Here is a 26,787-nt window from a genome sequence, read left to right as displayed (position 1 = left end):
TTCCAAATCCCCACTGGTTTATAATGGGAGACATTTCAAAGTGCTATAAGTTGAAAACAGTTGCAGATGTTGATATAATTACTATTGGTAATAGATAGGAAGTCACATATGGGCTTTCATTTGGTGCCATGAGCTTTGACCTTGAATGACCCTAAAAGGTCAAACGAATGTCAATTAATAGCTTTAAATATGCTGTTGGACTACAGGAGCCGTGGTCCTATTTTTTTTCTTGTTAAAATTAAACTCCAGACTGTTGGAAAAAAACGAAAGAAACACATATAGTTTTTGTCCTGATTGCTGTTGGATGTGTTTTGTCATTCATTGTCCACTGAATGACACAGTTGTTTTACATCAAAGTATAGATTATAGCTGAGGCAGTGTGAGTCACCTTTGTGGTAGACGGTTCAGTTTGATTTCATTTGTGTTGAATGGAAACAGCAAACAGAGTAAATGTGTGTGAATAAGACAGTACAAAGTGTAATCAGTCATGTCATATTTTTTCTCTTTTTTTCTAGTGTGTCTCCTCTTCACCTCATCTGCCCCTGCTGCAGGTCAGTCCAGTATCATGTGTTCAATTTCACTTCACACTAGGTCAAATATTGTAATATAACCTTCTATGTATGTGATGTTTTGCACCCGACAGGAGCTTACATCAGACTGGTTGGTTCTGGTTCTACTCGGTGCTCTGGTAGAGTTGAAGTCTACCACAGATTTACCTGGGGAACAGTCTGTGATGATGGGTGGGACTTAAATGATGCTCAGGTGGTTGTAGAGAGATGGACTGTGGGACAGCGGTGAGTGCCCCACACTCCGCCCTCTTTGGTCAAGGTTCTGAACCAACCTGGCTCGATGATGTGGCCTGTTCAGGAAGTGAGAGTTCTTTAACTGCATGTCAACACCCAGGATTTGGAACAGAAAACTGTGGACACGGTGAGGACGCTGGTGTCATATGTTCAGGTGAGACTTTTCCACGGTTACCCATAAAGTTGGAATATAATACTGTGACCTTTCCTCGTGAAATGTTTGTTCCAATGTGGTTGATTCTGAACAGATCAAGTGTAGCTGGGGCTCAGTATGTGATCACCACCTGCTTAAAGATGATTAGTGACTGTAAGAATAGGAACAAGAGGAATGTGTTTGAAAACAAAACTATTGCAACTTCTTAAATGATTTGTTTGAATTTACAGTGGTTTTTCCTTTAATAGGGTTCTTCTAGGGGTCACTGATGTCAGTGTGAAAGGGGGATAGTCATCACGTTCACACCAAGGATATCCGATAGCCTGAATAATGTCAGAAAAGATATTAGATATTTGTTTAATGAGCAACATGAACCAATTTAGAGTTTGACTGGTTGACTATTTCCTTAATAATCACCAAAGAAATTGATATTTCGACAGAAGCTTACCCAACCACTTGGAAAAAACACCCCCCTGGTGTCCAAATATGACATCATGTAAACTCAAGGTAGTGTCATGTAGAATAGAACAGGTAGAAAGTGGCTGTGAACTCAGTCTGAGCCCCATGGACCTGATGGTATCAGAAGAATGAACCCATTGAACCTTCAACTCCACCCAGTGACTGAAAATGAGCCCAGATGAACTCTGGATGGAAGAACATGGACATTTGGAAGAACATCAAGAGGAACCACATTTGATCTGAATCAGCTGGTTATTGATGAATTAGATAGAATGTGTATGAATGTTCGGTGGTGGTCGGAGGGGCTGTAGGTGCAGATTGGCAGCCACGCTTCCGTCAGTCATCCCCAGGGCAGCTGTGGATACAAATGTAGTTTACCACCACCAGGGGGAGAATCTGAGAGTGAATGAATACTGGATCCACTGTGCACTTTGAGTATGTGTTCATAGAAAAGCACTCTATAAATCTAATCCATTATCATTATTAATCCCCTAGGGGAAGTTCAGAATACAAAACACAAAATGCAAACACAGCCATACCACATCAACACTCAATAAATAAATAAATGCAGAGTATAAGTAGCTGTGAATAACTTAGATTAAAAAGAAGTAGTCTTAAAAGACAAGATGTGTTCTCGACCTATCACATAAAAATATAAAAGCATAAAAACATAGAGACCCACCCAAGAACAGAAGTGTTCCTGAACTTCTCCCTCCTATACACCCCCACCCAGCTGCTCCTCCTCTCATCTCCTCCCACCTCCCCTCCCACTTAGAGTTATACAGTCTTATTGCATGAGGGACAAATGACTTTGCATATCTAGTGGTGGAGCAGCTCAGTGAGCGCAGTCTGTGGCTGAAGGTGCTCCTCTGCTGCCTTAGGACACAGCACAGTGGGTGGTTGACATTATGCATGATTGCCCTCAATCTGGACAGGGTTCTCTGCTCTGTCGCCTCTTCTACGGAGTCCAGCTTCAGGCCCACCACAGAGCCCGCCTTCTTAATGATCTTATTCAGGCGCTGGATGTTCTTCTTGCTGCCACTACCCCCCCAGCAGGTCACAGCATGAAAAGCAACACTAGCTAGTACAGAGTCATAAAACCTCTGTAGTAGCTTAGTGCAGATGTGAAATGATGCCAGGCTGCGCAGGACGTAAAGCCTGCTCTGACTCTTTCTGTAGATATGGTCGGTGTTCACAGACCAGTCCAGTTTATTGTCTATTATCAGGCCAAGGTGTTTGTAGGAGGGCACCATTTCGACCGCCTCCCCCTCAGTGTAAACAGGGAGTGGGCTGAGGGGCTTGTGCCTGATGTCCAACATCATCTCCTTTGTTTTAGATATATTTAGGAGCAGCTGGTTCTTCTGGCACCACCCTACAAAGTCACTCACCAGTCTCCTGTATTCCTCCTCCTCATTCCCCTTGATACATGCCACAACTGCTGTGTCATCAGAGTACTTCTGCATATGGCAGTGTCCTGGGTTGTGTTGGAAATCGGTAGTATACAAGGTGAAGAGGATGGGGGACAACACAGTCCCTTGTAGAGCTCCTGTGCTGCTGGAAGTGGTGCTGGGTACACAGCCACCAATCCTGACAAATTGGGGTCTGTCAGTCAGGTAGTCTGTAATCCAGGTGATGAGGAGTGGGTCCACCTGCATCGTGGCTACTTTCTCCTGCAATAGAGGGGGCTGAATGGTGTTAAATGCGCTAGAAAAAAAAAAAAAAAAGGATCCTCACAGCACAGCCTCCCTCCTCAAGGTAGGAGTGAGTCCGATGGAGCAGGTACAGGACAGCATCCTCCACCCCTATCCCCTCCCTATATGCAAACTGGAGTGGGTCTAGAGTATGCTGCACCTGTGACCTCAGACGATGCAGTACCAGCCTCTCCATCGACTTCATCACCTGTGAGGTGAAAGCAATGGGACGAAAGTCATTGGAGTCCCTGGGATTTTCCGTCTTGGGAACAGGGATAATACAGGATGTCTTCCATGATGAGGGGTCCTTCCCAAGGTGCAGGCTAAGGTTGAAGACGTGCTGAGGGGGATCACTAAGCTCCTCAGCATATACTCTTAATAGCCTGGGGCATATTAGGTCAGGGCCAACTGCTTTCCTGGGGTTGAGCCTCCTCAATACCCCTCTCACCTGGTGCACAGTGATGGGGGGAAGGATGTGGGGCTGGTGACAGGAGGTAGTAGAGGTGGGCTGATGGGGGGGGGTCCTGCTGGGAGTGGAGGAGGAGAGAGGTCTGGTGGGCAGGGGGGGAGGGAGGGGGGATTGGGGACTGCTAACAGTTGGTGGACTGATGCAGCTGTGTTCAGTGTGGGTGCAGACGAGAGGGAGAAGGTAGGGACACCCGAGCTGAACTAGGGTACGTTTACACGGAAACACTCCGCAAAGATTTCTCCTTTGCGTTATAAAATCATTCCGCGTTAAGACGAAGCCGCTATGATAACGATCTGCGTTAACATGAGTCCGCGAGGACGGCTGAATACGCTGTAGTGTCCATGCCAGACCAGTAGCTGGCGATGTAGAGCTGTAGTGAAACTGGTGGTAAAACAGGCGCCTGCGCACAAACGATTTCCGGTTTAGACAGCCTTTAAATGAGGAGAAGAAGAAGAAAAAGAGGCGGACAACACTATTTACAAACAACAATGGCGAGTGGTCATACAAAGACGCAGGACTTCTTTGTCTGGACAGACGAGCTGAGCACAGTTAGCAGCACGTATGTTGTTCTGAAACTGGCCATTGTTGTTGTTCCTTCTTTTTCTGCAGCTTTATTGTGTCATAGAGGCTGGCAAACCAGCTTGGAGGCGCATTACCGCCACCAACTGGCCTGGAGTGGGTTAACTGGTGGTTCTTGGCTGCGCGCGCATGCGGTGACGTCATATTTTACCCCGGAACGCTCCGACTCGCGTTAACACGGAGCTGAAATGCGGAGCGTATCGATAACATTCCACCCTGGACCCTGGTATCAAAAGTTTCCGGATTCAGGCACTCTAGGCACCGTTTCCATGGTAACAGAAGGCTAATCCGCCATGAGATCTTCCCGGAGTTGACTGAATCCGACGCCGTGTAAACGGCCCCCTAGTTAAAAAAGGTATTCAGCTCATTTGCTCTCCTTACTTCCCTCCACCATTCCAACAGCAGTTTTTTTGCACCCAGTGATGGTTTTCATACCTTCCCACACCTTTCTGATGTTGTTCTGCCTCACCCTGCCCTCCAGTTTCTTTTTGTATGCCTCCCTGGCCTCCCTTAGGCATCTTTTCAGTTCTTTCTGTACTCTCCTTACCTCCTCCAGGTCTGCTTCCCTAAATGCTCTCTTTTTCCGGTTGAGGACTGCTTTACCTCTCCAGTGACCCAGGGCTTATTGTTGGCAAAACAGCACACATCCCTGACGGGCACAGCAATATCTGTGCAGAAATTGATGTAGTCGATCAGGCACTGCGCAGCCCCCTTAATGTCATCTCCATGAGGGTCAAGCAGCATGCTCCAGTCAGCGCTGCTGAAGCAGTCCCTGAGAGCCTCCTCAGCCTCTGGGGTCCACCTCCTGACGGTGTGTGTGGTGATGGGCTGCCCCCTTACCAGTGGTGTGTATCTGGGCTGCAAATGTCCAAAAAAACTGATGTTCAACTAAAGCGCTCCCATGTGGATGACTTATGCCACATTTCCACAATGTGGCACTGGCTCGACTTGACTCTGCTTGAGTTGAGTACCAAGTACTATTCCTTGAGTCTGTTTCCAGTACAAGATACTACTGACTTTAGAGTACCTGGTCTTCAAGCTCATGCTGAATCTCTTCATTAGCCATAAAGGACAGAAACTGTCTGAACCTCCTGGGCCAACCACGGTGTCGTTTTCGGGCTGCCATCATGGATTAGCCTACTGCAATATTTACTTTAAGCTTCAGTTTCATTTTTTAACATGGCAAGTCGCACATTAATGACACAATGACACAGAGACAATTCTGACCAGTCAGTGGTCTGCAGTGTTTACACGTCACATTTTAGTATCTCTTCACCCATTTTGGAACCTCTGCTGAGCAAGTACTAAAAAAATAGTACCAGGTTCCAGATTCCAGGTTCTTTTACGTATTGGAAACACAAAAAGGCCAAATCGAGTTGAGCCGGTACCATGTAGTGAAAACACAGCTTTATAAAACTGATAGAAGCTGAAGTCCACAGGGTTCTTTCACTAGGGTGGTTATCAAGGAGGTGAAATCCAACCACATCTGTCCAAGTTGCCGACAAAACACCAAGGAGATCCGACAGCAGTGGTCGGGGTAAAACTATAAATTCCCCAAAACTCCATTTCGGGGAAATAATAAACCAAACTAGTAAACGACTGTCTACACCATGGAATTTAGAATTCAGCTGAATTCAATTTTAAAGTTCAAACTACTACCCTAAGAGTTTGACTAATTAATAAATCTCTGTCCAAAAAACAAAGACAGACGTACACACAAGGGATATTTCATTGAGACAACATGATAGTTGTTTACAGAACAACCTATGTTTTTTCGTTTGATGTAAAAATTTAAGGCAGACCTTTCACTCATATTTTTAAGATGAAACAAGTTGTATTTTACAGTGTGTGTGTGTGTTTGTTTGTGTTTCATTGTAATGTGAGTTAATATTGGGAAAAAAATAGTGACCATTTCACTGATATTTATCATTTTTACTCCTCAGTGAACTCTAGACAAAGGGGTGGTGTAATTGTTTTGTCATCTGTCCATTCAACAACATCATTGCAGTAGCTGAAGAATGCGTTCAGATATCTGCACCACATTTAAACTGTGGATGCATCTGGGCATGAGCAGAAGAAGACTGAAAATAGGTGACCTATAGGACCGATAGGGCTGATAGGATCTATCGGCCCTATAGGTCCTGTAGATCCTATAGGACCGATAGGGCAGGAACTTTCAACAGAATCTTACACTATGTTTGGCCAAGGAGGATGAAACGTGCACAGCATGTTATGTTTAATTTAGACTGTACTTGTTTGTTTTAATCAAAGCCTTTCAACTTGTTTGTTAAACATGTGTTTTTTGTTCCTAAAGATCACATCAGACTGGTTGGTCCTGGTTCTACTCGGTGCTCTGGTAGAGTTGAGGTCTTTCACAGTGGTTCCTGGGGAACAGTCTGTGATGATGGGTGGGACTTAAATGATGCCCAGGTGGTTTGTAGACAGCTGAACTGTGGGACGGCGCTGAGTGCCCCAGGCTCCGCCCACTTTGGTCAAGGATCTAATCCAACCTGGCTCGATGATGTGGCCTGTTCAGGAAGGGAGAGTTCTCTGACTGAGTGCCAACACCCAGGATTTGGAACAGAAGACTGTGGACACAATGAGGATGCTGGGGTCATATGTTCAGGTGAGAGACTTTGGGTTGAAGTATTTTAAAATATTCAGAAAAGACAGAGTTGAGTCGAGTTGAGCTGGTCCCATGTAGCGGAAACAGCTTTATAAAACTGATAGAAGCTGAAGTCCATAGGGTTCTTCCACTTTGGTGGTTATCAAGCAGAAGAAATCCAACCACATCTGTCCAACTTATCGACAAAACACCAAGGAGATCCAACAGTGGTGGTCGGGGTAAAACCATTATTTCCCCAAAATGGAGTTTTGGGGAAATAATAATAATAAACGACTGTCTACACCATGGAATTTTAAATTCGGTTGAATTCAATTTTAAAGTTCAAACTACTACCCTAAGAGTTTGACTAATTAATAAATCTGTGTCCAAAAAACAAAGACAGACGTACACACAAGGGATATTTCGTTGAGACAACATGATAATTGTTTACAGAACAACCTATGTTTTTTCATTTGATGTAAAAATTTAAGGCAGACCTTTCACTCATATTTTTAAGATGAAACAAGTTGTATTTTATAGTCTGTGTGTGTTTGTGTGTGTTTCATTGTAATGTGAGTTAATATTGGGAAAAAATTAGTGACCATTTCACTGATATTTATCATTTTTACTCCTCAGTGAACTCTGGACACAGGGGTAGTGTAATTGTTTTGTCATCTGTCCATTCAACGACATCATTGCAGTAGCTGAAGAATGTGTTCAGATATCTGCACCACATTTAAACTGTGGATGCATCTGGGCATGAGCAGAAGAAGACTGAAAATAGGTGACCTATAGGACCGATAGGATCTATAGGTCCTATAGAATCTATAGGACCTATGGGACTGATAGGACTGATAGGTCCATAGGACCGATAGGACGGGAACTTTCAACAGAATCTTACACTAAATTTGGCCAAGGAGAATGAAAAGTGCATGTCATGTTCTGTTTAATTTTGGCTGTACCTGTTTGTTTTAATCAAAGCCCGTCAGAATGTTTGGTAAACGTGTTTTCTTTGCTCAGCTTCTCAGATCAGACTGGCTGGTTCTGGTTCTGGTTCTGGTTCTGGTTCTGGTCCTGGTCCTGGTTCTACTTGGTGCTCTGGTAGAGTTGAGGTCTTTCACAGTGGTTCCTGGGGAACAGTCTGTGATGATGGGTGGGACTTAAATGATGCTCAGGTGGTTTGTAGACAGCTGAACTGTGGGACGGCGCTGAGTGCCCCAGGCTCCGCCCACTTTGGTGAAGGTTCTGAACCAACCTGGCTCGATGATGTGGCCTGTTGTGGAAGGGAGAGTTCTTTAACTGCGTGTCGACACCCAGGATTTGGAAGAGAGGACTGTGTACACAAGGAGGACGCTGGTGTCATATGTTCAGGTGAGAGACTTTGGGTGGAAGTGTTTTAAAATATTCTGGAAGTTCCTTGTTTTATAGTTTTCAGACTTTTATCTTCTGTCATTGTTATTATTGGTGAATGTGTTGGAATTGTGAGTTAATACTGGAAAAAATGGTGATCTTTAATTTAGGCTGTACTTGTTTGTTTTAATCAAAGCCCTTTGAATTGCTTGTGAACTGTGTTTTTTGTTCCTACAGATCACATCAGACTGGTTGGTCCTGGTTCTACTCGGTGCTCTGGTAGAGTTGAGGTCTTTCACAGTGGTACCTGGGGAACAGTCTGTGATGATGGGTGGGACTTAAATGACGCTCAGGTGGTTTGTAGACAGCTGAACTGTGGGACGGCAGTGAGTGCCCCAGGCTCCGCCCTCTTTGGTCAAGGTTCTGAACCAACCTGGCTCGATGATGTGGCCTGTTCAGGAAGTGAGAGTTCTTTAACTGCATGTCGACACCCAGGATTTGGAACAGAAAACTGTGGACACAGTGAGGACGCTGGTGTCATATGTTCAGGTGAGACTTTTCCACGGTTGCCCATAAAGTTGGAATATAATACTGTGACCTTTCCTCATGAGATGTTTGTTCCAATGGGGTTGATTCTGAACAGATCAAGTGTAGCTGGGGCTCAGTATGTGATCACCACCTGCTTAAAGATGATTAGTGACTGTAAGAATAGGAACAAGAGGAATGTGTTTGAAAACAAAACTATTGCAACTTCTTAAATGATTTGTTTATATTTACAGTGGTTTTTCCTTTTTGGTTTCAGTGAGTCTCCCCAAACCCGGCATCTCTGTGAATCCTGCCAGAGAGGTCACCTGGGGTCAAAGCCTCAGCATCACTTGTTCAACTTCAGGGGAGTTTTTGGACGGAGCCTTCAGTCTGATGGCGTCCTCGGGCTCACGTCGAAACCCTCAGACATCGACTTCCAACTCGGCTACTTTCGACTTCCCTACGGTGACCTTTGACACTGACGGATCGTACCGGTGTCAGTATGAGAAGACCATTTCAAGTCAAACATTCAGGTCTCCCTTAAGTAACCCCATCACACTTCATGTTACTGGTAAGAAATACAGAAACAAAGAACTGCAGATCTTCCACATAGTGTTTGAGTCCATCCTGACTCTAACGTCAGCACACACTAGAGTTTGGTCATGACCTCCAGTACCACGACAGTTTGTCTCCAAACCCAGTTGTATTTATGGCTAAACCTAAACAGTTTACAACCCTGGTAGTTTCTCAGTGTCTGTCAAACTTTGACATGTGTCACAGAATGATCCACTGGAGGGTCCCTCTACATCAAACCTTGAACAAGTGTCATCATGGGACCATCTGGGACTATGTAGGACGTTTCTATTAGTTGTGTAGACAAAAATAGGAGGGATTTTAACAAAATATGACAGTAATGTGTCAGCGCCACAAACACCACCACCACCGTCCTGTCTGGAAAGGTTGAAGTGGAAGACCACTTTTGTGGACCTCAGGTACTGCAGTAGTTCTGGATTCAGTAGTGTGTGCAAATGGGGCAAAGTAAGAATAGTTATCAGTTATTAAACATCAATGGCAGATTTAAGGCCTCCACAGAGTCGAGCAGACTTGACTCCGCGGCGGTCTGTTCACACTCAAGGTGGACTCAATGCAGACGTCTGCTGGACACAAAGCTAAATTGTTTATGAGTGCGTGGACTCCATGTCACACAGTAGACTGCTCTGAGGGAAGTCTGTGCATCAGCCTGTTTTAAATGTGACACGTGAAATTGGTATGGTCCACTATGAAACCTCAAACATCTGTGGACAGTGTGCACGTACACTCAACTCTGTGGGAGCCTTTACTCACTGGTGCCCTAACATTTAGAACATAATAAATTCTATCTAAACTAGACTCCAGTCTAACCCTGAACACACACCTGTCTATTCAGCAGTATTTAGGTCTGTATATGGGCAGCAGTAGAAGGTCTGAACATCTGATTGAACAGATGAACTATAGGACTGAAAGGACTGAATATGAAACATGTTTGAAGGGAATCCCACACAGGGGTCAAAAATAGACCTAGGCCTGGACTGGATCCTGTTGGTTCTAATGTTCAATGAATTCTATGTCATATCTGAGTCCAACCGTATTAAACCAACACTGCTTTGGTTCATAAACTGGTCACATTAGTCAGGTTCAACTGGATTCATTTTATTAGTAGATGAGAATAAAAAGTAAAAAAAAAAAAAAAAGTTTTACATGATCTGAAGCATTTCTAATGTTCATTTTGCTTCACTTTGCTCCCTTGAACCCCCCCCACCCCACCCTCTGTCCATTTTTTGTATCAAATGCAAATGAAAGGATGTAGATACTGTTGAGAACATTACTTATGATAAGGTCAGATATTGTGACATATGAGCACATCTCTGTTATTATTCAGCCTGTTGGTAAGTGGGTAATTGACTTAATCTGGGTTTGAACCATGGTGATTTCTAAAACTCCAGTTCATTTCTGTGTTTCCTGTTTCTCCAGTGGATCTGCAGCAGCCCACCATCTCTGTGTCGTCTCCTGACGGAGGCCTGCTGTGGGTTCCTGAAGGTGCACAGGTCACCAGAGGTCACAGCTTGGTCATCACCTGTTCTGTCCACACCGTCTACCCTGGAGGACGCTTCATTCTCATCTTCTCAGACTCCAACGTCACCACCTCCGAGGCTGCGGTCAACAACTCCGCCTCCTTTGACTTTCCTGTAGTAGAGTGTGAACACCAGGGAAACTACAGCTGTGTGTACGAAGTGACGGGTTCCACACGCACATTCACATCTGCACCAACAGCAGCGCTTTATGTCAGCATCACATGTAAGTACAACAAAGGGAACGCTTATGCTGTCAACACCCAGTCTGGTCATATTTGAATTAATATTGTAACCCCATCACACAATTGCATTGGCATTTATTTCAGTTTAATATGACATTAAATACAGATACTGTTCAACAATGTAACAGCTGGTTTTCACAACCACATGGATTATAGTTGGTGTTAATAAATAGCTGTTGATAGATTACTGTTGGTTCAGTGTAACTAGTCCCATTGTCCACTACGAAGGACATTGAATAAATGTTGTATTCTGAAAGGGTTAAATATTATTGAGCTTTAGTAAAAACTAAACCAAACTGAAGTCCAGACTTTGATATTAAAGAAAAAAAAACTTGTTTGTTTGATTTTTTAACTACAGAAACATGATATCTGCAAAAAACTCAATGACTCACTACTTTTGGTGCCTTAACCCTTTCATGCATAGTGGTCACTCCAGTGGACAGATATTCTGCAGCTGTACTTTTGTATATTCATGGATTTTGTTGTTTTAGTTCCATATCAGCCAACACAATGGACACTTAGGCATCATCCCATACACTGACATTCATACCATTACTGTAACTTTGCTGTTCTTGATAAACCTGATCTAGAGTAACATGTTTGTGTGTAAGTCAGTTGTTGTTTTTAGTCTGTAATTAACAGTTTTTGTAAAAATTTGTGGGTTTTTTTGCATATTATCTTCATGAAGTGAGTAATGACTGGTATTAGAGTGTTAAAATGTGAGAAAACATCAGAGTAAGAGCATTAAAAATAAATGTCTGCTGAAGGTTCATACTGTCTTCCACATACAATTATTGTAGGTAATTCATTTATCAGACAAACTAGAAAGAGAGTAAACAAACAACTATCCCTGTCTGATAAATGAATTACCTAAAATAAGCATTCAAAATGTTTTTATTTCATAGTTGTCACACAATATATCAGTAAATACATGTTTCCCTGCTTCAAAAATTAAACTCACAGTGTCCAGCTGAGTGGACATTTTTGCAACTCCATGAAAAATAGGTTCATAAGAAAATTTTCTTTAGGCATGTTTTTTCATGCCTAAAGAGGAATAAAAATATTCAGGAAAAAAAATCTTGATTGAGGGTCTCATAATTCATGCATGAAAGGGTTAAAATGAGGAAGTTGGAATTCACTTCAACTGGATTCATTTTATTAATGGATGAGAATAAAAAGGGAAAAAAAAGAAATACAGTTTTACATGATTTGAAGCGTATCTAATGTTCATTTTGCTTCACTTTGCTCCCTTGGAACCACCCCACCCTCTGTCCATTTTTTGTATCAAATGCAAATGAAAGGATGTAGATACTGTTGAGAACATTACTTATGATAAGGTCAGATATTGTGACATATGAGCACATCTCTGTTATTATTCAGCCTGTTGGTAAGTGGGTAATTGACTTAATCTGGGTTTGAACCATGGTGATTTCTAAAACTCCAGTTCATTTCTGTGTTTCCTGTTTCTCCAGTGGATCTGCAGCAGCCCACCATCTCTGTGTCGTCTCCTGACGGAGGCCTGCTGTGGGTTCCTGAAGGTGCACAGGTCACCAGAGGTCACAGCTTGGTCATCACCTGTTCTGTCCACACTGTCTACCCTGGAGGACGCTTCATTGTCATCTTCTCAGACTCCAACGTCACCACCTCCGAGGCTGCGGTCAACAACTCCGCCTCCTTTGACTTTCCTGTAGTAGAGTACGAACACCAGGGAAACTACAGCTGTGTGTACGAAGTGACGGGTTCCACACGCACATTCACATCTGCACCAACAGCAGCGCTTTATGTCAGCATCACATGTAAGTACAACAAAGGAAACGCTTATGCTGGTCCAAGGTTCCAATAGTTTTGGATTTTTCATTCTAGTTTAGTTTATTTAGTTTAGACTTGTTTCTCTAATTCAGTTAGTTTGAATTTGTTTTTAGAGCAGGTTTTGCTAGTTTGGATTAGTTTTCATTTTCTACTAAATGATTAGTTTTAGTTTAGTTTTAGTTAGTGGTCTCTTTTCTCTTCTTCTCCGTCATATTCAAATAAATCCCAGACAGGACTCTGCTGCTTTCTCCCAACTTCAGTCTCTGTTGGCCCTTTCCCACCAAAAGGCCCAGGAACTTATTTACCAGGAACTTTCTGGGGTAAAAAAGTTCCTGGTAACTGCGTTTCCACCGCACCTGAAAGTTCAGGGTAATTTATTCAAATCAGGTTGATGATGTATGAGGAGCAGAACCAGAACCTGTAGTCCAGTTCATGTCCGTTCACAAACTGACCTCTAGTTCAATAAAATGACCCAGTACTTCAGTGGACAGTTTGGGTTTAACATTTAACTGGTTGTTGATTCACTTAATCCATGTGGAATACATTTGAAATGAAGTTAACCATCATTACAGATCCTTAATTTGTATTTAAAAATGGTAGAACATGTATTTTCAACTTCTCATTCCTTAAACTAAATCACATCTAACTTTCAGTGTGATGGATGGTTCTATTTCATTTCTATTGTTTTACAGATTTAGTCCAGGTTCAACCCTAAGTCAGACAGATTTACTCAAATGCCTGCATTTAATTCAACTGCATATTACCGATAAAAGTACTTCTACTCTACTTATATTTTGATGCCTTGTAAATGAACAGACAGTATTAGGGTAGATTTTTTTTTTAATTAAAATTTAAACAAAACAAAGGTGCCTTGAGATTAAAAGGGAAATAAACATGTGTGAGAGGTTCAGGCTGTTGGACCAGGGTCTGGTCCTGCTGGTCCAGGACAGCTGGTCTGGAACTCCATGGTCCCAGTCCCTGTTTCGCTTTCCTACAGGAAAAGTAATAAAAATGTTAAAATGAATAACAGAACACATGATGACAGATTACTTCTACTATGTTGTGTGATGTGACCTGTCTGACCTGGGCCGTTGTAAACAGCAGTAGACGATGGACCAGGACACAAACGAGCCACAGGTTCAGAAAAGGAGGCGAGTCCGTCTGGTCCAGTTCAGGTGGAAATCACAAACATACAGAATAAATCAGTGTTCAGCTCACAGCGACAACATGAATCCATCCAGTTCTGATTTAGGTTTAGTGTCAGACTGTTGACCAGTTAGCATTAGCATTAGGCTAACTGGACTTCACTTCTGACTAAACAGCTGATGCCTCTGACTACTGTTACAGTATGAACCAACTAAACAGGGAATATTTCTGTCATATTCAGACCATTGGTTTGTTCGACAGTCAGATCCACTGTGACTGTTGTGGTCCTTTAGTTTCTTTTAATCCTGCATCAGTTTCTTCTTCTTTTCTGGTGTTTCTTTAGGCTTGTGTCTTATATTTGGCTCTGACAGCTTTTACTTGAACCTCGCTCGTTTCGTGTCGGTGATTCAAAGTCCGTCCACTTGTTGTAGCTTCTCTTTCGGTCCATTTTCCGAATTATCAAAATCCAAAGCTTGTGGAAATTAAATGAGTTAAATATTGGTGGTGAACAGAATGTGGAAATGCTGTCAGTCTAGTCCACCACTCAGTGTTCTCCAGCACACAGCCCCGCCCCTTAAAGTTCCTGGTAATCGGAACAGTACTACCTCTATACCAGGAGCTTCTTCAGGGTAAATTCGGGGCCGGGGGAAAGTCATTTACTCGGGTAATTTTTGGTGGAAATGCACCAGGAACTTTGAAATTTCAAGGTAATACAGAAAGTTCCTGTAGAAGTTCCTGCGGTGGGAAAGGGCCTCATGTTTCCAGGTAGAGTGGGGACCAGAAGATGACTGGAAACCACAAGTGAACACAAGTGACGGACCAAAAAGTGTTGTATGATGCGGCTAGCTAAAATTGCTAGAATGAAATAAATCACTTTCGTATCAATCCGACACTGACAAAGACGAAAACAAACACAATTTTATCCATAATTTTTATACGTTTTAGTTTTGTAAACACACAATACAGTTTCAGTTAGTTATCGTTTTTAGCTTACCGGCCGACAGGCCGTAAGCTGTTGTCATCATACGTCGTATGTCGTCCGTTACAAAACTTTCAATCGTCTTCTTCTCCGAAACTACAATTCCGGTTGACTTCAAACTTGGTATACAGCTTCTTTATGATGATGTCAACAAAAGTTAGTGAAATTATTTGGATCTGGATCTGATTCTGGATTTGGTGCCACTTTGAAAAATGTCCCCATTATCAGAGATAGGAAGTGGATGGATGCAATAACTCAGTAAATCTAAATGATCTCCAGTGTAAATGTCTCCAGTCCAGCCCTGATGGGGAGATGACCCAAACATAATGTCCACATGCTGATCAGGATCTTCTTCTGGATCTGGAACTGACGCAAAATTTAACATGGGCTGTTATGGGGAAAACATTTCAGTCATCTTTTTCTCCCAAACTCCAGTTCTGATCGACTTCAAACTTGGTATACAGCTTCTGTATGATGATGTCAACACAAGGGATTGAAATTATTACAATCCAGATCTGATTCTGGGTTTGGTGCGACTTTGAAAAATGTTCCCATTCTAACAGATAGGAAGTGGATTGATCCAATAAATCAGTATCAATGATATCAAGTGTGAATTTGGATTTTTTACAGATCTGATTGAATATGAGCAAAGCATGGACTATTTCTGTAATAGAATAAATACACAGAACTGGGGGAGAATAAATGGATCTGGATACATTTACCAAAGCTTTGAATTTGGCCGGTAAGATACAGGGACACTGGTCCAATTTTTATTTATTTCAGTTAACGAAAATGTTTTTTTCAATTCTAGTTTTTGTCATTTCATTAGTTTTCATTAACAATAATAACCTTGGTCTGGTCACATTTGAATTAATATTTTAACCCCATCACACAATTGCATTTGCAGTTATTTCAATTTAATATGAAATTAAATAAAGATACTATTCAACAATGTAACAGCTGGTTTTCACAACCACATGGATCATAGTTGGTGTTGATAAATAGCTGTTGACAGATTACTGTTAAGTGTAACTAGTCCCAATGTCCACTACGAAGGGCATTGAGTAAATGTTGTATTTTAAAAGGGTTAAATCAAAGGAGTAGGTTTGATCCTGACATTGCTGCGGACACAAAAGTGCTCCAAGGCAGCACTCCTGAAAGTTGATGTTTTTTTGTATTTGCAATCATAATTTCACGTCATGTAGAGCTGATCAAACAAGCAAACAAACAATCATAGTCAGTGGTTGTAGCCATTTTGGCACCCTAGGCCAGATATGAATTTGGTGTGTGTCCCCCCTCCCCGAAAACAAAACACACACATGCACACAAACACATAAAAGGGGGGGGGGGGGGGGGGGGGGTCGGGCGGGCATGAAGAGGAGATACATGAAGCATGAGAGGAGATGCACAAAGCAGCCAGCAGTAAACCACATAGAAACATATATAAAAGAGCCAACCAGCAGTAAACCATATAGAAACATATATAAAAGAGCCAACCAGCAGTAAACCATATAGAAACATAAATAAATCAGATAGAAACATATAGAAACCAGCTAACTAACAGTAAACCAGACAGAAACATTTATAAACCAGTTCCTCATCAGTAAACCACACCTTAGCAGATATCTCATCTCTTAATCATCTCCAGTTCCATTATTAGCCAACTTTGCTTCATTTCAGTTCAGCTAGCTGTTGCTAGTACCATAAAACGTTCTTTAACATTATAAAAGGTTCCATACCTCTGTAATTGGATTATTTTTTGCCTCCTCTTTTCTCCTCTTCTAAACTGTGCAGTTCAGGCCTTGGAAGACCTTTTCATGCTGATAAACTCTCCACCCTTTACCTGGATGTTTAGTTCTACACCTGTCTGACTGTCATTCAGCTCCACTCTGTCTCTGTCACTTCTGCACATGCTCAGTGAGCACTGGTTTAGGAGAGCTCACCTGAGAAATTACAGTGGGGATGTTGGGGTTTTTTTTCCCTCTCATTTCTTTATTTTTAAGACAATTAATGATAAATTATCGTGTTATCAGTTATCAGCCTATGCCATGAACCAGCCCTGCATGCACGGATACACATACACACACATGCAGGGCAAACACACACATGTACAAAGGTAAATGACACCTCTGATATTCAAACACACACATGTACAAAGGTAAATGACACCTCTGATATTCAAACACACACATGTACAAAGGTAAATGACACCTCTGATATTCAAACACACACATGTACAAAGGTAAATGACACCTCTGATATTCAAATCTGTCTAGCTGATGTGACCCAGGCAGAACAAAATGCATGCATGTTGACAACTTACACTAAGCGGTTGGAGATACGAACTGCCTCCTGTCTGGTTGAACTTTTTTATTTTTTTCTTGTCCTGTCTAACTAGCGGATAACTGTAGCTTTTACACGTAGATGGAGTAACAGAAGGGGGCGGGCAATCACATGTACGATAGAAAAACTGCAGAGTCAATTGGACAGTGATGATTAGGTTAGAGGCGGGACTTCTAGCAGAGAACAACTATTAACCCTTTGTGTGCCATAATCATTGACTAAACACTACGGACAGCGGTTGGACTGGTAGGGACAACACAGTAGTGGCTGGATATTGGTAGGGACGAGCCCCTAGCGTCCCTACGTAATTCTACACCCCTGGGTTAAATATTATTGAGCTTTTGAAAAAACCTTACCAAACTGAAGTCCAGACTTTGATATTAAAGAAAAAAAACTTCTTTGTTTTTTTTTTTTTAACAACAGAGACATGATATCTGCAAATAAAATCAATGACTCACTGCTTTTGGTTTCTTAAAATGAGGAAGTTGGAATTCACTCCATTTTGAAACAACAGTCATATGATGTGTCGGCCACAATCCCACAGATGGGGCATCAAAAGAATGTCCAGGATTAGCTCTTAAAGGGAAAGCAGGAGTGAAATAGATTCTCTAAATTTTGCTTGATGTAGTGGTCTCAGACTCGTGTTCCCAATGAGGACAATAAGGGCATTGCTGGGTCTTGGGAGGATATGGCAGCTGGTTCACAGTAAGAGGGCACTTCCTCAGTTTTAACATTTAAAATCAGATTTTTAAAAACTGTTAAAAAAAAAAAAAAAAAAAATGTGCAGGCAGTGACTAAGGCACAATAACTTCTTTTATTTTGGATGAAGTCTCCCCAAAGCGCACCACAGATCCACCAAGGTCCACCAAGGTCCCACATGTTTCCTGTTTAGTGTCTAAATAAAGTCATCTGCCTGAAGCCTGTACTTATATGAACATGTCGATGCTTGTTTTATTTTTTGGATACAGTATATTATGGTTGTAATTAGGGCTGGGCAAGTTAATGTGTTATTACTGCATTAACACATTCATTAAATAACGCCTACAGTTTTTTTTTTTCTCTCCCGTTAATGCCGTTTTATTCTAACTCCTATTCTTCTGCTTGTGTGCGTGTAGCGATTAGCTCAGCAGATAGACAACAGGTTTACCAAGAAAAGACGGACGCCCAAAACTTGTGTCCAACTCTGTTCCTGTAGACTCACTGTAAAACTGACACATACAAACTAAATCTGTCTGAGTTCTGTTCACTGCCTTAGTACATTTACATGGCATTATACATTTAAATGAATGGGAAAAAGACCGCTAGCTCAGTGCTAACTTGAATGGGAAAACCCATAGACATGCTAACAATTAGCATTTACAGATTAACTTAAGATTTACAACATCTTTTTATCCAACAACAAAGGTTCACATCAGAGATATTTGATACTATTCATTCTGACAACAACTGAACAGAAAATACTCACAGGCAAACGTTTACCTGTCCATACAAACAGAGTGAAAGAAACGTGTCTGTTAGTTCCTTCTTATGTCTGAACTGACTACGGGAACACTGCAAGGACAAAACATACGTTAGTGACACTTATTCCCACCACTAGAGGGCCGCCTTTGTTTACTTTGAACAACTGAACATCACATGTTCTTTTTCAGTGCGTTGCTCTGGCTCTGTGAACACTCGTTGGTAAACTATGGGGTCACAGGAACAGGGGGATGTTGTTGTTTTTTTTTGGAACAGGGGGATGTGGATCAGGGTTGGTTTGACAGTCAGCATCATCATGTGTTTCAACCAATGACAGCATTTGGGGTGGGCTTAAGACTCCTGTCAATCACTCACAACCAGAAATAAACTGGTGTGGACATAAACATGGAGAACAGTACTGGTCTGTTCCATGGACGTTTTCATTTTAAATGTCTTCAGGTGGTGGTGGTGGTGGTGGTGGTGGTGGTGGGGGGCACTGTAATGTGGAATTATTTTATATCACTGGAGTACTTCCAGTCTGAAATACCCTTACACGCTGTTGATTCCCCCCCCATATAACTATGCGATTAATCATGATTATTCACAGAAATCCTTGCGATTAAGAATTTCAATTGTTGCCCAGCACTAGTTGGAATAGACTGCTGTGTTAAAGCTGTATGCAGATGATGCAGTTGTGTATATTATGTATATATTTACTCTTGTGTTTTTTCTCCCAGTTCCTTCGTCGCTGCTGGTCCTTCCACTCGTTGCTGGGGGTTTACTGCTGTTCCTGCTGGTCTTCGTGGTGATCTTTGTGATCCGAAGGAGACGATCCCATTCCGGACCCACCGGAGCCCACCTTCAAACTCAGAGTCTGTGCTCACTTTGAAACACTGATATTCTTCAGCAGTTGGAAGAAACCTGCACATTATGTTCTCGATATTCAGTAATAATAATAATAATAATAATAATAATAATAATAGTAATAATAATAATAATAATATTCTGTTGTGATTGTTGTGTTTCAGTGTTTTACCGAGTAGGAAACACCTACAGTGATAAGGAGGACGACGGGGAAGAGGACTCCATCAGTGTTGATGCAGTTTATACCAACAAGAAGCTAAAGGAGTCCGCAGGAAACACAGAAGAAGAGAGGGAGTGTGAGGATGAGGATGGTGAGGAAGCACAGACTGATGGGAAATGCATGAAGTCCAAAGGGGGACGCCAAGGAGAGGGTGAAAGAGTCGACTATGCACAGCTAACCCAGCCAGTGTCTGAACAACAAGAAAATGTTTATGAGAACTACCAGAAATCTGATCATCTGTAGATTCGTTAAACTGCACATGAAGAGGTTTTTACACTTTACATGTGGGTGTTTTCTGTGAAACTGGACCTAAAAACAGGACAGAGGGTTCAACATTTAAACCAGATGTAGACCAATGCTCTGAAGCAGGTTTGGGTGGATTTAAAAATAAATATTTACTGAGATAAAAGAGAAACTGTTTTCAGATAAAACACATTTTTATATATTTTTTTTTCATACATAAATCCACATGTAACATGGTCGAAAGGACACGAAAATTACACGCTATTATTATTTTTAGATATCTCTTCATTCTGTCACAGGTGCATTTTGGGAATTGAAGTAAATATTCAAGGCAGAGTGTTTGACAAAATGACGCTGTTGTAAAATCACTGGTGATTTATTTGTGTTTAAATCAGGGCTGTCAAACTCCTGTTAGTTCAGTTCCACATCCAGCCCAACATGACCTGCAGTGGGCCGGATCATTAAAAGAACAACGTAATAATCCATAAATAATATCAACTCCAAAATTTGTATGTCGAATTTCTATGTTTTAGAGTAATGAAAGTAAAATTATATGATCAAAATTTTTACATCTACAAACTATCCTTTAAAAAAATGTGAAAAAAACATGAACAACCATGAGCAAAATGATGGTTATTAAGAAAAACAAGTGCAGTTTTAATAATTTATGCCATTATTCGGCCTCAGCTTCTCATTTTCACGTTTGTTACAATGTACAGATCACAGTGGATCTACAAATACACAAAACATTTAATAACACATGGAATATTGGTACAGTTACTCTGAATTCTCTGAAGACATTTCATTTGTTCAGGTTTTTCACATTTTTTGTAAAAGGGTAGTCTGTAAATATTAACATTTTTGTGTAATTTTCCTTTTTTTTACACTAAAACAAAGAGAAAAATTTGTGGTTTTCATTACTTATAGTTAATTGTGATAATATTTTACTGGTTCTGATCCAGTTTAGATGGAATTGACCTAAAATTATTTTGACATCCTTAATTGTTAATATCTTCAGTGTAATTTTTGCATTTCACAAATTCATCCCGTGGGCTGAATCGGACCCTTTGGCGGGCTGAATTTGGCCCCCGGGCTGCATGTTTGACACCCCTAGTTTAAATGTTCAGGTTCTGTATGTAACACCAGTGGACACGATGGGTTCCACACCAAACCTGTAATGAGACTCAGACTGATGACAAACCCACATGTGTGGATTAGAAAAACCACTAGGATCCACACATTGAACAGTGTCTGTATTTAGAGCAGGGCTGTCAAACTCATCCCAGTTCAGTTCCATATTCAGCTTAATTTGATCTGAAGTGGGCCGAACCAGAAAAATAACAGAATAATATATAATGACAACTCCAAATTTTTGTCTTTGTTTTAGTGTAAAAAAAACGCATTAAATTATGAAAATACTTACTGTTATAAACTATCCCCCCAAAAAAACCCTGAAAAAACTGAAATTTAAATAAAAAAATGTAAGAAAATTTAGTGCAATTTTAACTATTATTTCTCCACTTCTCATTAGTCCATGTGCATTCTGGATCAGATCTACAAAGACACTAAACACTGAGGAACAGGAAGAAAAAATATTAAAATTGTGCTTCATTTTCTTTAGACATTTCGGGTAATTCACATTTTATTGGTACAGGAGAGTTTGTAAATGTAAATATTTTTCATAATTTAATGTTATTTTTTGCACTAAAAGAAAAAATTTAAGTTAATTCTAGATTTTTTTTTTTTTTTTTGGCTTAATTCAAGATTTTTTTTGCTTAATTGAAGGGGGGGGGTTGGCTTAATTGAAGATTTTTTTTTTTAACTTAATTGAAGATTTTGTTTTTTTTTTTTTGCTTAATTCAAGATTTTTTTGCTAAATTTGAGAATTTGTTTTGCCTTAATTGAAGAGGTTGTTTTACTTAATTGAAGATTTTTTTTTTTTTTTTGGCTTAATCAAGATTTTTTTTTTTTTTTACTTAATTAAAGATTTTTTTTTTTTTTTTTTTGGCTTAATTCAACATTTTTTCCTTAATTCAAGCTAATTTTTTTTTGCTTAATTCAATTCAAGACTGTGGAATTTTTGCACTTGGCAAAAACATCCCAGGGGCCGAACTGGACCCTTTGGCGGGCTGCATTTGGCCCCCGGGCCACATGTTTGACAGCCCTGCTTTAGAGTGTATAGAAGAGCATTTACACACGTTTACACATCTAATGCACTGACACTGAGGGACATTTAACCCTTTCATGTTTGAATTATGAGAACCTTAATGGGTCCAAACACAGTCATGTCCCGTCAGAGTGAATTTAAATTGATTTCCATTCCAACGTTTATTTCCATATACAGTAGCTCCTTGTTTTGGATAATCCCTTATGGTCCAACTAAAGCAAAAATGAACTTAAAAAGAAAAATGTGGGTCAAATAGTCCCTAAAATGTCCCGTTAGAGAGATTTTGAATACTGTTTTTTTTTTTTTTACCTCAATCAAGTTATTTTTCCAGTGTTTTTATTCTTCTTTAGGCCTGAAAAAAAAACAATGCAATTGAAAACATTTTTGTTAACCTTTTTTTCATGGAATTGCAAAAAAAGTCCACTCAGCTGGACACCATGTGTTTAGTTTTTGAAGAACAGAAACATGTATTTACTGATACACTGAGTGAAAAGTATGAAATCAATTATTTTAATGCAGTTAATCTGATGTTTTGTCACATTTGAACATACTGTAATATTAGTTATTATTCACTTTATGGAGATAAGGTGCAAAAACAAAACACCTTTTTGTTTAAGAAAAATGGTTAATTACCGTCTGTTGACAATAACAAGCAATTGATTTCCACTCAAACATGTTAGTGCAGATCAGGTTTAATCTAGAACAGTACAGTTACAGTAACAGTCTGAATGTCAGAGTATTATTATGGGATGGTGCATTAGTGTCCACTGTGTCGGCTGATCTGGAACTAAAACAACAAAACCCACGAATATAGAAGAGAACAGCTGGAGAAGAACTGACCACTGGAGTGACCACTGTGCATGAAAGGGTTAATGTCCATATTTGGGTCCTATTTTTGGACCCAATATTTGATTATAAATTCATTAATTATGGGATGGCTCATTTCTCTGAGGTCATCATTAGGTCCATCCTGGGGTTAAATCTGTCCACATTTACCTTTTATTATTGGGTCTAAACAGATGGAACAGTGAAGATACTAAAACTAGAAAAGCACTCAGAGCGCAGACCTCCGCAGAGGCAGAGAAGTGTTGCCCCCCCCACCCCACCCCCCAATGCCACCAAAATGTAATCATTTGTTCCTTGTGCCAGTATCAACATTTCCTGAAATTTTCATCCAAATCCATCCGTAACTTTTTCAGTTATCTTACACACACACACACACACACACACACACACACACACACACACACACACACACACACACACACAGACAAACCACCGTCGGCATAAACAGGACCTCTTTGGTGGAGGAAATGAACCCAGTTTCACAGAAGAACCCAGATGTAGACGTGTTTGAACTGAACTATGGTTTGTTTCCCTTCGATGCATTTAGACGTGACGAACACATGACCCACATTGACTTTTAGAGCAGAGCCACCACAGCCCAAACATCTGGAAGAGATGCAGTTCCTCTGGGGTAGACCCTGATCCAGGTGGGTCTGACCTGAGGACCAGGGGAGGTCCACAAAGGAGCACAGGAGTTCCTCTGGTGGGATCTGCATTTCATTTTATGAAGCAGGAGAACATCTGAGCTGTATGTGCTTTGCTGGCTTGTTTGTAGTATTTTGCAGTATATATGAAAGCTAAGTGGACAGAGCGGTGCTTCTCATGAGCCCTTAAACATCGGCTCTAAATGTTAGCTAGCTAATGCTTTGAACATATGCAAACCTGACATGAAGCTAACGTTTCCATGTACATGTATGTAAGCTAACGGTGTGAGTGTCAGGTGTTAATGGATGCTGTCTGCCAGTCCTTCTGCTAGAACACACTGGAGCTGCATGGGCCTGAACACAGTTCTACTGTGTTAACATTCCTTCTGTATCACATAGCAACTGATGCAAGATGAAAAATAAAAGCTTTTCTTTGAAACTAAAAAATACTACTATTTTTCTGACAATATCATTAACTGTAATCAGGGGTGAGTCTGGGGGGGGCAGAGGACCCAGGGTGGTACCCTAACAGACAAGAGGAACGTCACAGACTTGTACATTTAACATAATTTTGTTCCATCACTCCAGCATTAATGAAAGAAAAGCAGAAGAGTTTTTGCATTAGAGAAACTGACGAAACCATCAAATCTGATCTGAGTGTTTTTAAATGATCCACAGCAAAAGAAGGTCAAGGTCAAGGTTCCTTTATTTATACCTGTAGGTAGATTTGTTTTGCAGTCTAGGTGATTGCCTTGGCATTACAACAACACATACACTGAACATGTAAGACAGGCACCTGATCACGCTTACAGACAGGACAAAAGGACAGGACAAAAAGTGCTCAGTGTTCCACCATTCATCTGTATGGCAGCATGGAGAAGAACAGATTAGAATGAGAAAAGAAATAAAACTGAACTTTAACATCTGAAGGAGGACAAATGATTTAGATACAGCAGCTCCTCAACACACACACACACACACACACACACACACACATATATAGATCCCTCTCTCTCTTTCTGCCCCCCCCCCCCCCCTTTGTTAAATGGTGGGTCAGTTGTCTCTAAATAGTGAATCTGGTTTTAACTCCACCTACTGGTCAAACATTATTATTATTCTGGACTAAAAACACCTGAAGTCCACAAGTCCACCAGAGGAAACATGTAGGACAAACCAACACCAGTTCAAAACATATGTATTATTATTATTATTATTATTATTATTATTATTATTATTATTATTATTATTGAATTAGTCACAGTTTTTACTCTGGGATACAAACACCACATTCATCAAACTCAGAGTCATTTCCAGCTCATTTGAGTATTCGTCACATACTTTCATTCATTTCCGTCTTATTTGCTGGACTTCATTTGTCTGTAACACCCACAGGTGCCAGTAGGAGTCCCCCAGGGCCCTGAATGAAGCTTCAGCTGTGGACCACTGTTTGACACAAAGGTCCAAAAGGCTCTGAGCTTCCAAAAGCCTGTGTTGGCCATGACTAAAGGAAAGAGGAGGGATTAAAAACAGACCAATAAATAACAGAAACAGACTGAAACAGAGGATAGGGCTGTTTTTAAGAAATACTTTTAAATTATATTAAAAAGTTTGCAGGCATTTTTCTTTTTTAAGACACTCAGGGTTTTGTTTTTAAATATTTGCATTTGTGTTTATGGAATTTAACAAGAATGAGAATATATGTGGTCAGACAGTCCTCGTCCTTACTGTCTGTGATCAGTCCCAGAATGAGTTTTTTTTATGCTTTTATTCAAATTCAATCCAACTTTATTTGTAAAGCACTTTAAAACAACTGCAGTGGACCAAAGTGCTGTACAGAAGAATAAATCAAACCAAAATAAAAGAATAAAATAGAGGATAGATTAAAAAACAAAACAAAAAAAAAACATAAAAAGCCATACGATTAAAAACAACAAAAAATAGGAACAATTAAACAATACCTACGATGGTGAATTAGGGCCACATACGAAAATAAAAACACTCGAAATAGTACAACTTTATTCACGTTAAATAATGAGTTTTTTAAACCATGACTTTATTCTCGAAATGTTATGACTTTGTTCTCGTAGTGACAAAAAAAAAGACTTTTTTTTTTTCAGACTGAGCAACAACAAACTTATCTGAACAGTATTTATAAAGAACATTATAAAAATAAGATAAACATCAAAATAAAGTCAGAGGTCTAATCAGGAATCAATACATTCAAATTTTCAAAAACAATCAAGGCTTGTTTGGTTTTTACATGTTTCAGTGTTTTTTGTTTTTTTTAAGTTTGTTATTTCATTTACAGGGTGGGGAAGCAAAATGTACAATATTTTGAGGCAGGGATTGAAAGACAGTGTATGACCAATTAGTTTATTGAAAGTCATGAGAATTTATTTGCCACAAGAAAATGTCCATAATAGAAAATGGTTTTATTCTATGTGTCCTCCTTCTTTCTCAATAACTGCCTTCACACGCTTCCTGAAACTTGCGCAAGTGTTCCTCAAATATTGGGGTGACAACTTCTCCCATTCTTCTTTACTAGTATCTTCCAGACTTTCTGGTAATAGTTTTGCTCATAGTCATTCTCTTCTTTCCATTATAAACAGTCTTTATGGACACTCCAACTATTTCTGAAATCTCCTTTGGTGTGACGAGTGCATTCAGCAAATCACACACTCTTTGACGTTTGCTTTCCTGATTACTCATATGGGCAAAAGTTTGTGAAAAGGTATGGATAATAGTGTTAGGTATGATTATGACATCAGTATATGTTTGGGTTCAAAACAACTGACGTAGTGTCTGCTGAGAAAAAACAACTAAATGTTCAGTGTACATTTGGCTTCCCCACCCTGTATATAACTTCAGAACAGTGGGTGGTTCTTCATAAATCTACATCTGTGTATAAATTGTTTAGCCATAATAATTTAAGTGTTGTACATAATTTCTCATTTTTTGTTTTTCATTATAACTCTGAATTCAATGTCTTTATCCTCCAGTTTGGACTGAGTGTCCTTCTCAGATGTCCAGTCTTGAAATGCCGCCCAAAATGTCCTGGTGTATGAGCAGTTAAAAAATAA

At 40.4% G+C, this 26,787-nt stretch overlaps 1 protein-coding gene across 1 annotated transcript; it reads left to right on the top strand.

Moving 5' to 3' along the window:
- The first annotated feature begins 776 nt into the window (after window positions 1-776).
- On the top strand, window positions 777-24,127 carry LOC115415530 (deleted in malignant brain tumors 1 protein-like). The gene is made up of 7 exons (XM_030129119.1): window positions 777-957; window positions 8,913-9,206; window positions 10,646-10,969; window positions 12,461-12,784; window positions 19,461-19,595; window positions 19,752-19,898; window positions 23,611-24,127. Exons 1-7 carry the CDS (start codon window positions 777-779, stop codon window positions 23,625-23,627), a joined length of 1,422 nt encoding a protein of 473 aa, XP_029984979.1. The 3' UTR covers window positions 23,628-24,127.
- The last annotated feature ends 2,660 nt before the right edge of the window (window positions 24,128-26,787 follow it).

The sequence above is a fragment of the Sphaeramia orbicularis genome, chromosome 24, assembly GCF_902148855.1.
Source record: "Sphaeramia orbicularis chromosome 24, fSphaOr1.1, whole genome shotgun sequence".
In the NCBI taxonomy this organism is placed as follows: domain Eukaryota; kingdom Metazoa; phylum Chordata; class Actinopteri; order Kurtiformes; family Apogonidae; genus Sphaeramia; species Sphaeramia orbicularis.
The sequence above is the reverse complement of the archived record's forward strand: the minus strand, read 5'-3'. Positions and strand labels throughout refer to the sequence as shown.

Coding starts and splice junctions, on each gene's coding strand:
- LOC115415530 (XM_030129119.1), top strand. CDS start 777: ATGGACTGTGGGACAGCGGTGAGTGCCCCACACTCCGCCCTCTTTGGT. Junction 9,207..10,645: donor CATCACACTTCATGTTACTG/GTAAGAAATACA, acceptor CTGTTTCTCCAG/TGGATCTGCAGCAGCCCACC. Junction 12,785..19,460: donor GCTTTATGTCAGCATCACAT/GTAAGTACAACA, acceptor TTTTTCTCCCAG/TTCCTTCGTCGCTGCTGGTC.